The 12,976-nt window shown below is 42.9% G+C and overlaps 1 protein-coding gene across 1 annotated transcript in view; it reads left to right on the top strand.

Moving 5' to 3' along the window:
- The first annotated feature begins 3,707 nt into the window (after positions 1-3,707).
- Positions 3,708-12,976, top strand: part of pappaa (pregnancy-associated plasma protein A, pappalysin 1a) — an 86,535-nt gene continuing 77,266 nt past the window's right edge. The window contains exons 1-2 of the mRNA XM_008298245.1: positions 3,708-4,158; positions 9,681-10,788. Of these exons, the coding sequence (XP_008296467.1) occupies positions 3,768-4,158; positions 9,681-10,788 (1,499 nt within the window). The 5' untranslated portion in view covers positions 3,708-3,767. The remainder of the gene's footprint in view (positions 4,159-9,680; positions 10,789-12,976) is intronic.

Here is a 12,976-nt window from a genome sequence, read left to right on the forward strand (position 1 = left end):
ACACATTATATGGATCTAATTGAATCAGTTTCATGCATCTTTCGTGCATAATGTTTTTTTTCTACTCTTTCTGACAGTCAAAGGTTTGTCCAGTTGCTTTATTCACCGCTGACCCCGACTGATCTCAACATGATGCCTCCCCGAGAGGTGGTTTCTGCTTTATGGACTAACTCAGATTTGCAGCGGGATTTGCAGAATGGCACATGGGGCCCTGTGACACGAACCGTCACAGGTCATTGGGTTAAGATGGGATGTTGCCTTCCTAGACCATCAAATCCAGGAACAACTGGGAATCAGCCCGCGTTCGGAAAAGGAGAGATAGTGTGACGCTCTTTTTTTTGCTGACAAATGGAGGGCCGGGGAGGCGCACGGTTTGAACTTTGAGCGCGGTGATTGGTCCGTCCCCCCCGAGGGGTTGGATGGTGGGTGCAAGACTGTACTAAAACAATTCAACTCAATCTCCTTGCATAACAGAGGAATGGTGAATGACCTTTATGTGAGCATGCTTCACACATAAAGGTCATTCAATCCCCCACCACCACCACCACCACCACCACCACCCCGCCCCTCAAATCCTTGCAGTCTGTACATAGTGTACCAACCTGAGAGGATGCTGACTGTAAGATATTAGGTCATCTTTTCTATCTTCAGCACTCATGTTCCTTTACAGAGGGAGAGAGAGAGAGAGAGTCTGATCTTAGGGGAAAAAGTGAAGAATGTAATTACACGACTGTAGAAGTCTTTCACCTTCTGTCAGGATACTCCGGCACCTTAGTGGCTTTGCATGTCCATTTTCTCTTCAGCGTTAACTTCTTATGCATTTTATGAAAATTTACACACTTGCATTGCATTAAAAAAAAGGGCATATCATTCAACTTTGCAGCCCAGATGTACTTTGCTGAAGAATATATAGGTCGACTGGGAAAAAAACAATCAAAAAAAGGTGCATTTTAACACAAACCGTGAATCAAAAGTGAGCAAATCTCTGAAACAAGGTCCCAAAGAGGAGGAGAAAGTTGCCCCACAACCGAATCTGAAAGGAGAATGTGTGTTGACAATGTGTCGTTAACTTATCTGCCATCTCCTTTGAAAAGGTTTAAATTTGTGGTCCATGTGAAACTCTGCTTGCAGCAACTTTCAAGGTCAAACACCTCTCAATATGTCATTTACCTCCCCCCACCTCGCCCTCCTCCCGCCGGAGACACAAAAGGAAATATGTGGCCCAAAAGTCGCAACACCATATGAAGAAGAAAGCAAATATTTAATGTTTGTTCCCCTCTTCTCTTTATGGTAGGTGGCAAGTTTTGGCTGTCTAAACACACATTTACAACAAACAAGTGGAGGAGACCGGAGAGGAAACACTGACATTCCAGCTGACTGTCTCTATGGAAAGCCATTAAAGGTAAAGTCATTCTCTTTTCCGTGTGTCAAAATACCCTCAGAGTAACAGTAACACCGACCAAAGGCTTGTATTCATTTCACTCAGCGGCCGGGACTTTGTCGCCGCTCTCAAAGGCTCACAAATCTTAGCTGAGTGCGTGGTTTTGAAATCCGCATCCATCAAAAGCGACGCTCAGTAAACACCAGTACGTGTGAGTCAACCTGAAACTTACAAATCCCTTACTTTTTTTTTTTTTCCCCTTTCACATGCCTTTGACTAGAAAACAGAAATCCCTGAAGTAATCTGAGAGAAAGTCAGATTGGAATTAATTGAGCTGGCTGAGATTTTTAATGAACAGGTGGACTCGCATCGGTGCCGGTTTGTGGTGAGAAACCCTAAACTGTGGCTTTTAAATCAGGAGAAGAATGGACATTTGATCCATTAAATTAAGTAAAGTAAATATGGAAGAAGAAGTGCTATGACTTTGTCATTGTTCTCCCATTACTGCTTTGATCTACTGCTTACTTCACTTGAAAATTACTTTAATGGGAAACACGACTTTGACAGGGACAGATACTTAAAAAAATACATCATCCTTTGCCAAAGTTAAAATGGAACAAGTCGGTCAGCGGGTAGTCGTGTCTATCTATCTATCTATNTCTATCTATCTATCTATCTATCTATCTATCTATCTATCTATCTATCTATCTATCTATCTATCTATCTATCTATCTATCTATCTATCTATCATATCCTTTATTGCCTTCATTAAAGATTATAAAGTTAAAAAGTACACATGGTTTGATGTCAAATTAAAGCTAGAAAATGCACTTTAATTATGGAAAATTTTTGTGTTTAATGAGATATTCTTTTTTCTTTCTGTCTATATTGAATCACTCTTTCACAGTTTTATTTGTTTATTTTTTTAAATGGTAGGACATTGCAAAATAATCTAAGTTTATTCCTCAAATATGATATATTTAATCTGTAAGTAATAAAAGAAAACTGGACTGCTCAGGCTATATGATCATCTACAGTTTAAATAATCATCCATCCCATTGAGATTTCATGTAAAGTTTGAGGAGTGACCATGTCAGTGCCACAATCTGTGTCTTTTAAATAAAATATATTCAACTTTCAGTATTTTTCCCCACTAAAAAAAAACAAAAAAACAAAAAAAAACACCAGAGATGGGAGTAATTTCTCTCCTCAGCTTGACTTCAGACTGCTCAGTTCTGCTGCTGGACTTGTGGAAATGTTGGATTGTTTAAATTGTAACCGCTAGAGGGATACATATACGCCTTCCAAACTCCGTAAACACCATCCTATCACTATGTGCCATGGAGGAGAATTACCGTCAGTGAGAGTTGCCTACCTGTGTGACTTCCCACTATGAAAAAAAAAAAAGAAAAAAAAAACACACACTCACACTCACACACACACACATACTCAGTCAGCCCCGGAACATTTGAAACATGACTTGTTCTTTAAAACACTTTGAGAGTAACTGCCTCTAAAAGCGGACGACGAGCTCCGACTCCTCCAAGTGTATCTGCTCCAGGCAATCAATGAGGACCGCGATGGTTACTTCTGCAGCTCTCTGTCCCTGTGTCTCTCCTTCGCCTCACCAGATATTATAGTGCATTTCAACTTTTGTGCAGAACATACAGGCAAGCAGAAAGAAAAGAGAAAAAAAAAACTGAAGAAGAAGAAGCAGAAGAAGGAGGAAGTTTTGGATTTTTTATTTTTTTTTCTCCACATTTTTACGCACGTTTTACCTCTTGTTTTCTGTAAATAAATATGAGAGGGTCGCTTTGCTGTCACTTTTCTTTGGAATTTAATAGGCTGTGTGCCATTTCTTATGCTGTTTTACGGGTAGGATAAGGAAACAACAAAAAGGTGTGACAAGAGCTTGGCGGACAACTGTGGATTTCTGCGAGTAACTCCTACCGTCCAAAGGGGATGAGGGGGGCATCGGCCGGACCCCCCTCTTGATTGATTACTTATTAGTCATCCCTTTGGCTAAATGGGACCCACTGAAAAGGCACCGTGGAACACATACATGAATCAAATATTCCTGTGTCCCCTGAATGTCTCCAGAGTAGTTTTGCTTAAGAGAGGGGGTCGTGGCTTAGCATTATAAAGAGGGAAAAACAGCATAGCTTTATGGGTTTATTTAGACAGTTTCTACGGTTTGACATTCTACCGCTGTAAAAAAGAGAGAGAAGGAAAAACTCGAGAGGATCCCAAAGAGAAGAACATTGTGGACATATTTTTTTTTCTAGTTATACCGTTGTTTCTTTATTTTTATTTTTATTTTTTATTTTTTTAAATTTTTCCCACCTTCTTATTTTAAATATTTTTTTGCCATTTCCTCTCCCGAAAAATGAAACTTTGGACATCACCCTGGGTGTCTTGCCTGGTGATTCTCATCTTGTGTTTTGGATCAGATTGCGGGACAGTCCGGCGAAAGGGGAGATCCAAGAGGGAGTTGGTGCGCATTAGGGAGGCGAAAGCCACCATCCCAGGGGCTTGTGCCACACGTCTGCCCCGGGGCAAACGCTCTTTGCCCGGCTTGGAGCGACGGGTGCTTCGCCAGCGCCGGCGCTCCTCTCAGGCGGAGGAAAACTCTCCAGACCGGGGGAAAGCTGTCTATTTCACCGGCAGGGGAGACCAGCTCCGGCTGAAGCCTGGCGTGGAGATACCCAGAGGCAATTTTACTCTGGAGATGTGGATCAAACCGGAGGGAGGTCAACGATCGCCCACAGTGATCGCAGGTAGGATAGTCTACACATCCTCCATCCTATTGTCAACTCCTTTTATTAGTCTTAACTCCAAACTGGCGACATAATGACACCCAAACATGCAAATGTTCTGTGATTTATCCCAGTGTCATGCAGTCTATCAAACAAAGCAACATGCAGTTTCAGCGAGTTGAAAATGAGTTCATCTATCAGACTAGACAATGATGTAATGCTCTGAAAAGTGCAGCGGATATTTTAGGTAGTGCAACTACAGGGTCACTGAAGATTTTGATCACATTTAAGTTTTGCCACCTTACACACAGATAATGGCTGCAGCAGAATCCTACGACGCAAATGCATTTTTTTTTATTTTTTTGGTTTATCTCTCCCCCCTCCTCCTCTTCCCCTTCTACACACACACTTTGGAATTCATCTGAGTTGTGATCATAAAAATCCAAACGAGGAACATGAGCAGCAGATATAGGCTACCGCATCATTTGACCGGCAGCTGATGTCACCGTGCGTAAAAATGTAATTTCTCTGAACCTACTTGGCTATTTTAAAGCTATGATGTAATGGCCAAAACTTTGTGAGCGAGCACGTCACGTCAGGCACAAAAGCGGCTCGTTGTATGTGGAGGCGCTCAAAGCACGCAGCTCCACAAGCCGCAAGCTGGAGTGTGTGTATATATGTGTATATGTGTGTGTCCCCTTCATCTCCACCCCCCCACCCAAAAAAAAAAAAAAAAATCGACACCTTTGGATTGGCTACCGGAGTTACGAGACAGGACCGAGAGAGATCCAGGGTTTCCCCCTCTTCTTGCGCGAAAATGTTACTGCATGTGTTTGTGTGCTGGTGGCGCGCTTTTTTTCCCTCTCTGTTACGCTGTTTGCGCACAGTGTCTCCAAAAAACGCATGTGCGAATTCACCGACCAGTTAAAGGCACCATCAGATAGTGATGATGCATCTCAGAGTTGGACACAGGAGTCACTCCGGTAGATGTCTGCCTTCAGGGGGTGGTGGGGGGAGAGCTTGACACTTGGTCATCTGTGCGCACTGCTTGTCTGCAGCCATGCGTAAAGGAGCACCAGAAAGGCGTTAAAACTGCATCATTTGTTTTTTGACCAATGGCGCTTTTGTGCATTACAGTATTGGATAGGGCTTTTTTTTTTCTTTTACTTCTTTTCCTTGCCGATAGGGAGCGTTGCATACACAACTCATTGCCTGCTACAGTACTTGTGCAGATGGCTGCCTTTGAACTGAACTGAACTGAATTGAACTCAGTCCTCCTCTAGCTTATGCCAGTCTGCACGTTTGGGGGACTTTTATTGACCAGTATAAGTAAATTTACGCGCTCTGTTATTTTCTATCTGTCTCTCAAAACCACCTCTGCTCCTCCACACGCGCATAAATAATTATTTGTGCGTGTGCATGTGTGTGTGTGGAGATACAGTACACTTTTAGGTAGCGGGAGCCAATTGGCAGGGACGTGCTGTGCAAAACCAATCCCTTGTAAGAGTCTCAAACTGGAGGAGAGGGGGGTGAGAGGGTCTGTTGCGACCTGAGTGACTCCTAGATTTTACAGGGGATGGACACGATAACAAGAACATCTGTACAGTATAACGCAATCCAGTGCGACAACAACACGACCACCGTATTGACCACAGTCCTGACAGGAGATGAACCTCAACAGGCCTTACAGATGTGTCCCATAATTCTGTACAGGTGTTGTTGTTGTGCCCAGCCCCCCCCACCTTGTGCTTGGCTTCTGCCCACCAGAGATTACTCTTGGTGCAATAATCTTATGTGTTCATTTCAAAAAATTTTCAGTCTACAAGAGAGGGTGAACGTAAAGAAAACAAATATGATTATCAAGCAAATTCTAATCTTTTAAATCCAATTCAGACCTCAAAAATCCCAGCGCCTGTAAAAATGCTCCATCCCCTTGTTTTGATCCCGCCAGTGTTGTTTGCAGCAGCTGTTTTCTTTTTGAACATGTTGTTTTTGTCCACTGCTATTTCTCTTTATCGCGCTCCTTCTTTTTCATTCTTTCATGCTCTCCTTCTTCTAGATTTCAATTTCCCCTCTCGGTTAAATGGTGCCTCATGGTGTTGTTTTCTGTGCACGCTGTGGCATCGTTATACGGCGGTTTGCTAAATGAAAACTAGGAGATTACTTTTGTGTCTTTGACCAGTTTTGGTGTCATCTTCTTGTCAACGGTTTTTGAGTTGCCTCTTGGAGATTATTCTGAATGGAATGTCGGCCAGAACGTCTCCATTTAGGGAAAACCGATGAATGAAAACTTGACATATGAAGGGGAAGCTTCACGTAAATGACTGTTAAAGATTTAGCTGATTGCATTTATCTAGTTTGGTAACATAACTTGAGTTGTTCTGTGAAGTTAGCTTTTACATAAGAGTTCCTCAGAGTTGGTGGAGCAGATTTGGATGCTGTCTTTTTTTAAAGTTGATGCTCAAGGATCCATCGCTGTTGCATTGTCGTCTACAGGTGACCAATCAAAGCATGAGTGAATATAAAATGTGGGACCTTTAAATTCAGCCAAAAGGCAGAAAAGGATCCCGTCCTGTGCCGTCATTCCCCAAGTTTGACAGTTACATGTGCTCAGAAGTGACCCCCAGTTTAAAAGCATTTGAGCCATAAGACAGACATCACACACACATTTACACACTTCATACGTGCACACCCATCCACACTCACATCCATAACCACACGACCGGGACATGAAGTTCTATGTCCAAATGTTATGCCACCTTTGTTGTCCCCTATTAGCCCTTGTATCCGGGTCATGTTGGGTTGTCCCGCATCAAAGAAAGAGGAAAATAAATTACAAGGGGAATAGCGGCTTTCTTCCATGACCTGCTGGAGACAATTATATGCAGACATTGGCAGATAATTGCTGTGATAACAGATATATCTTGTTGCTTTGCCCCTACTGTGATGATACACACAGAAAGAACGTTTAGAAAGTAATTTTTGCTTGTTTAGGGCTTTTTTCATGGGCAGCAGTTTCACCTTCTTGTTTAATTATAGTCAAATACGAAGAGGACGGTGAACATCGTAAGTAAGTTGAGATCATAAGTAATTACTTGCCAAGTGGTTGGAGTTTGAAGAGAGGTTGAGGACTGACTCCAATACTTATGCTCAAGCAAACATGACTTCAACAAGGACTTTAAACTTCTTAATTTGAAACATTATTACGTCCATGCACGATGAGTGTTTGGAAAAGGGTTGCTGAACGCCCCGAAATACAGATGAATGCTCTTGCATTTAACAGGAAGGTTCTCTATGATGACAGTGTCGCAGTACAAGCAGCACTGGTGGAAAAGCGGTCTTAATTTATGTCATGTGACATTCAAAGACTTGTTTAAGTGCAGCTATTGGCAGATCATTTAGAACTCATTACAACCAACGTTTGGTTGAATTAACTCAGACTGAAACTTGACAGCTAAATGTTTGAAGTCAAGGGCTTGAAAGTGGTGTGATGACATTTTTTATAATTAATATCCTTGTTATGTTCATTAAGTTTGTTTTTAAAATATCAATGGAATTTTCCATTGTCTACTCAGGGAAATCGCTGGCGGTCACTTTAGTATGACTATGAAAAGTGCCTTTCTTTGACCTTTCAGATCCAGAACAGTTCAAAAGTAAACGGAGTCTTCATTGTTCCCTTCCTCCCTGCTTTTTATCAAGTCCTTGTGACATTTTTCTTTGTGTGTGTATGTGTGTTTTTTTACTTTTTCTTTTTTCCTGAGTGTGTTTTTATGGAAGAAGACAAATGGCAAGTGCAAGGAAGGTTGCTTTTGAACCTGACGGGCACAGCGCTCGACTGTAGCGCGTGCACATGCAAATCCCCTTTGTGTGCGTTTCTACGTGAACACAAATGTGCGCTCCAGTGTTTCAGGTTTGTCTGTGCAGATGGGCGTGTGCGTATTTGTTCATGAGAATGTATATATGCATGTCTGCATAAGTATGCGCATATGTGTGAGTAGGTGTGTTTGTGCGAGCTCGAGCAGTCGCAGCGTTGGGTCTGGAAAAGTGTAGCGTGTTAGATTAATTGAGCATGGCAGAATTATGACAGCTGTTTACACTAGGAGCCCTACGAGCATTTTAGCACACCTTTTAGCCTTGAGTGCACTAGCTGACAGATGGAAGGCTTTTTCCTTCCAGTGTAGTGGAAAGCCTAAAAACGTCATCCACCAAAGGACTGACCTTGACGCTGAACCCAACCCTCACTCTTTGAACATTAGTCCATTGAAATACCAAGTTAATGAATGCATACTGCAGTGTGCATCTAATTAGAAACAGGTCAAAGTTAGCAAGATGTCTGTGCAATCACCATTAGCCAGCCACTTACTGCAGGCTCGGGTAGCGTAATCGATGGGGAACAAAGGCATCCGAGTAGACAAGTGTGTCGAGGCAAAGATGTGCTCATCGCGGTGATAATCAGCTTTCAGACCATAATAAAGGTAGTGGAGACAAATATGAAGGGTGTTTACAGGAATTTGAAGCACTGATCCTGACAGCAACTGTAAAGGACACTTCATACCCACATGGGCTGCGTGTGCAGGTCACAGATTGAGTGTCACTTTGTGGAAAGATAAAATTACCTGAAAGCTCATGAAGTGCTACCCTGATGTTAGCAATTCTAGAAAATGACAAGAGTGGAGTTCAGCTCTATCACCTGTGAACACAAAGATTTCCACAAGCTGAAACGAACCTTGTAAGGCATTTTTCAAGGAGCTTTGGAATCTCTGCACACTTTGGCTGGGTCGTATGGATATATGCACAAAGTCATGAACACGCATTAACAAACACACATGCCACAGATGTGAACTTGTGTGCCTGCACACACGTACCTCAACAAGCGCTAAACAAACAAACAGTTAGCATTCAGAGATCCCCTAAGAAGTGAAAACACATTACCATGCTGAAGCTGACATGCACGGTCCAAGTGAAACAGGAAAAAGGTGTTTTGGTGCCTCTACAAAAACAAGGCTTTAGCAGAAAACTAGCCTTTTCTGGCTACCCCACTGGCAAGGGACATTTACACGAACGGCTTTAAATGTGCTCAGTGTTCACGAAAAGCCTATACAGAGAGATTTCCATGGGGTCTCCCTTAGCTAAACATGCACTTCAACCCAATTTCCAGGACAACACACCCATACATATCAAAAAATCATGTTAATACGGTTTCTCCCTGATCCTATACCCATTTTCAGTTTTCCTGTAGAAATAACACTTTACAGAAAATTCTGAATGAGCTATGGGATGTTCAAAATACATTGAAATTTTGTGAGCAGACTGACCAAGTTAGTTAAGAATTGATTGTACTGTATATGACTCGTGTGGATCACAAACTGCTTGACACAACAAAGACATATAGAAAGTGTCTTATTACTAAGTCTACAAAGGTGCTGCAAACTAGCAAACAAACTTTTAGTTAATGCTTTTACTGTCTTTCTTGTTTATCCACATTAAAATCTGGAATTGAAGGCATGCATATATTAATTGACTTTTATTCATTCTCTCTCCAGGCCTATACGACAAATGCTTCTATGCCTCCAGTGACCGAGGCTGGCTGCTTGGCATCCAGGCGGTTAGTGAATACGGGAACCGTGAACCTCGCTTCTTCTTCTCCCTTAAAACCGATCGCGCCCACAAAGTGACTTCCATCCACTCCAATGCTCGCTACATACCCAACCAGTGGGCACATGTGGCCATTACATATGATGGTGTGTACATGAAGCTCTTCATCAATGGGGCCCAGGTTGGCGTTAGTCGGGAGCAATCGGGTGACGTCTTCAGTCACTTGACCAAAAAGTGCAAAGTCCTGATGATTGGGGGGAATGCACTGAATCATAATTACAGGGGAGCAGTGGAGAGGGTGGGTCTATGGAGGCAGGCCCGAGGGCAGAGGCATATTATCAGGGATATGCTGGGCCACGAGGACCCTCAAGATCTACCTCAGCTGGTCATTCGTGAAACCTTCGAGCACCCAGGCCGTAAGTGGCTGACTGTAAAAGATGGTAGTTTTCCTCAGCCCGAGCAAGGAGGAGGTGGACGATTTGGGATTCTAGGTGGCGGTGGTGGCGTTGGAAATTCGGAGGGATTATTGGACACAAACCTGGAGCCTCCAACTTGTGGTCAAACTGTCTGTGACAATGTCGAGGTTGTTAAAAACTACAACCAGCTTTGGAACTTCCGTCGGCCCAAGAAAGTTCGATATCGCGTCATAAATATTTGGGACGATGCAAGGACAAGGCCAACTGTATCAGACCACCAGATCAGCCTGCAGCACCAGCAGCTCAATGATGCCTTTAGTCCCTACAACATCACTTGGGAGCTCAGCATTCACAATGTGACCAATTCCTCTCTACGTAACCGTTTGATTCTAGCTAACTGTGATATCAGCAAAGTTGGTGACGATGCATGTGACCCAGAATGCAACCATCCGCTGACTGGGTACGATGCAGGTGACTGCATGTCTGGGCATCGGATCCGCTGCCCCGAACACAAGCAGGGGAATGGTATATGTGACCCTGAATGTAACTGGGAAAACTTCTCCTATGATCTTGGCGACTGCTGTAACCCCAATGTGACGGACGTGACCAAGACGTGCTTCAACCGCTCCTCTCCTCACAAGTAAGAACTCTTTCTTCACATTTTGCATGTTACCTTGTTTTTGGTAGTAAGTAACCACCGGATTCTGTGCTTTTTTTTTTTGGCTGAAATAATAGAGTCATTTTTGTAAACCAACCCCACACAATAGCCTCACATGCCTCGAGTAAATCAAACAGCAAATCTTTCCATACATGCATCCCTGAAGAACTGTCTTTATGTCTAGTCCTACTGTTTCCTGACCATTTGGGCTGAGGCTGAGTGTAACTTAACTCTCAGCCTGTGTGGCCCAGGAAATCCTCTGGGGGCTGCTAGTCCAATCTAGCCTTGGCCTGGTTCAATCAGTGTTCCACACTTAAGCGGGGCAAAACAAACGCAACCGGATGACTTTCCTGGTAGCAAATGCGAAGGCCAGACCGCTCATTTTTGTATCCAGTTTTCAACAACTCTCCCCACCTTTTTCTACTCTGTGTCTCCTAGACCCAGTGGTCTTAATTAAGCCGGCTTGATTGGAGAAGGGAGTAGGTTTGGAAAGAGTGACATTCTAAACAGAGTGTAAGGGCAATTTGAGGTCAAAAAGAGAGCCCAGTATGGCTTTTTTTCTTCTAGCAAAGGAAGTCATTTCAAAGACATACCCCTCTCACATGTGTCCTGGAGAGGCAGGTATAGGTTCTTAAACATGGGGTGCCTGAGAGAATTTTCCAGGAAAAACAGTGAAGAAAGTTCCCTTTGCTTGCATATAAATGAACCAGTGTTAGAGATTTTCCTAGAGGTGTCTAGGAGCACTGTATAGGAAGAAAGAGAGGATGTGATTTCACATGGTAACTTCAGGAGAATACAGAGGCATTCATAAATGCAGGCAAATTTTTGTTTTTGTGGTAACTTCATTGTGGTTTTTAGATGATGAGTAAAAGCTGGCAAGGAGAATAAATCTCTGGAATTTGCTGTAATAAGGTTTGTGCCAGACCTCCAATAGCAGGATTGTTTGTTTCTTGGTACACTGAAACTCAACACAGTAGAGTGAGACATTTTTGTGGACAATGCAGGGGGTCTTTATGGGTACGCCAGGAAAAGAGACAACAATGACCGATGTTTGTCAGTGTTTCTTGCCACTGTCATGTGAGGACAAGTGAAAGGGAGAAAAACAAGTAGACCTAGTGTGTGGGATTGTTTGGGTCTTTCTGATAGCATGAATCAAGGAGACAAGGCTGTTTTCAATCACAGTTAAGCTGGGAGCACTGTCTGTTTGGCACTATCCTGTTGTTTAAAATGACCGCTAAATAGCTAAATAATGACATCTAATTAACAACATCAGAGGGAAATGCAGGTGGGTTTGCCTTTGCTTCCATATCTCAATTCCCACCACATCCCCTCTAACTTAGCCATCATTACAAGCTCATTCATCAAGTGGCAGCTAACTACTTCGTTTAGACATCAGCCACTAGCGAAATGCTTGCCGTTGCGATGTTCAAATCTCCCCCGTGGGCCTTTGAAAGACGGGCTCATGAAAGACAGGATACCAGCGAGAGTGAGAATGAAACACAGAAAACAGACAAGAGAAATCGCCGTCTAAAAAATAGATATAATCTCCCCAAGTGGTTGCTTATTTTGCTTTGATTATGGTATGTCTGGAGAGACTTGCAGAGAGCTGCACTACAAACAGTTTGACATTCCTCCTTAATTATGGAATTCTGGATGAACAATGTACTGCGTATGCAGGGGAACAATGGTTGTGAGGTCCTGCATTTATTTTTGCAGCATTTGCGCCTGTTACCACTTACGTGTAGTGTTTTCAGAAATCTGGCTAACACAGGACACAGGCAGCTCTGTGGTCCTGCAGCAGTCTCTCTTCTGAAAATACCATTGATAATAACCCCCCCATCCCTCCCTCCACATTTGGCTGAAGGAAATATTTTGCATTGTTTTCACAGGCCTCGGTTTTGACACTTCTTATGGTTTTGGTGGTATTTGATGTTATCTGACAGCATTATTTTAAGACAGAACTTTCTTATGTCTGGAGCTGGGGATGGCTAAAATCATGTCTGTAATTTATACAATGAGAATTTACATTATGTGTGCAGAAGGGATGAAAAACAAATGGCACGCTGAATAAGTTGTTTGAGAAGCCGATCCGTGTGTTTGACTGTCCATGAAGGATCAATGTAATTTCAGAGCAACTGGATACAAGATCAATCCCATGATACAGGAAGTC

Source organism: Stegastes partitus, unplaced genomic scaffold (genome assembly GCF_000690725.1).
Source record: "Stegastes partitus isolate 25-593 unplaced genomic scaffold, Stegastes_partitus-1.0.2 Scaffold1297, whole genome shotgun sequence".
Lineage (NCBI taxonomy): Eukaryota > Metazoa > Chordata > Actinopteri > Pomacentridae > Stegastes > Stegastes partitus.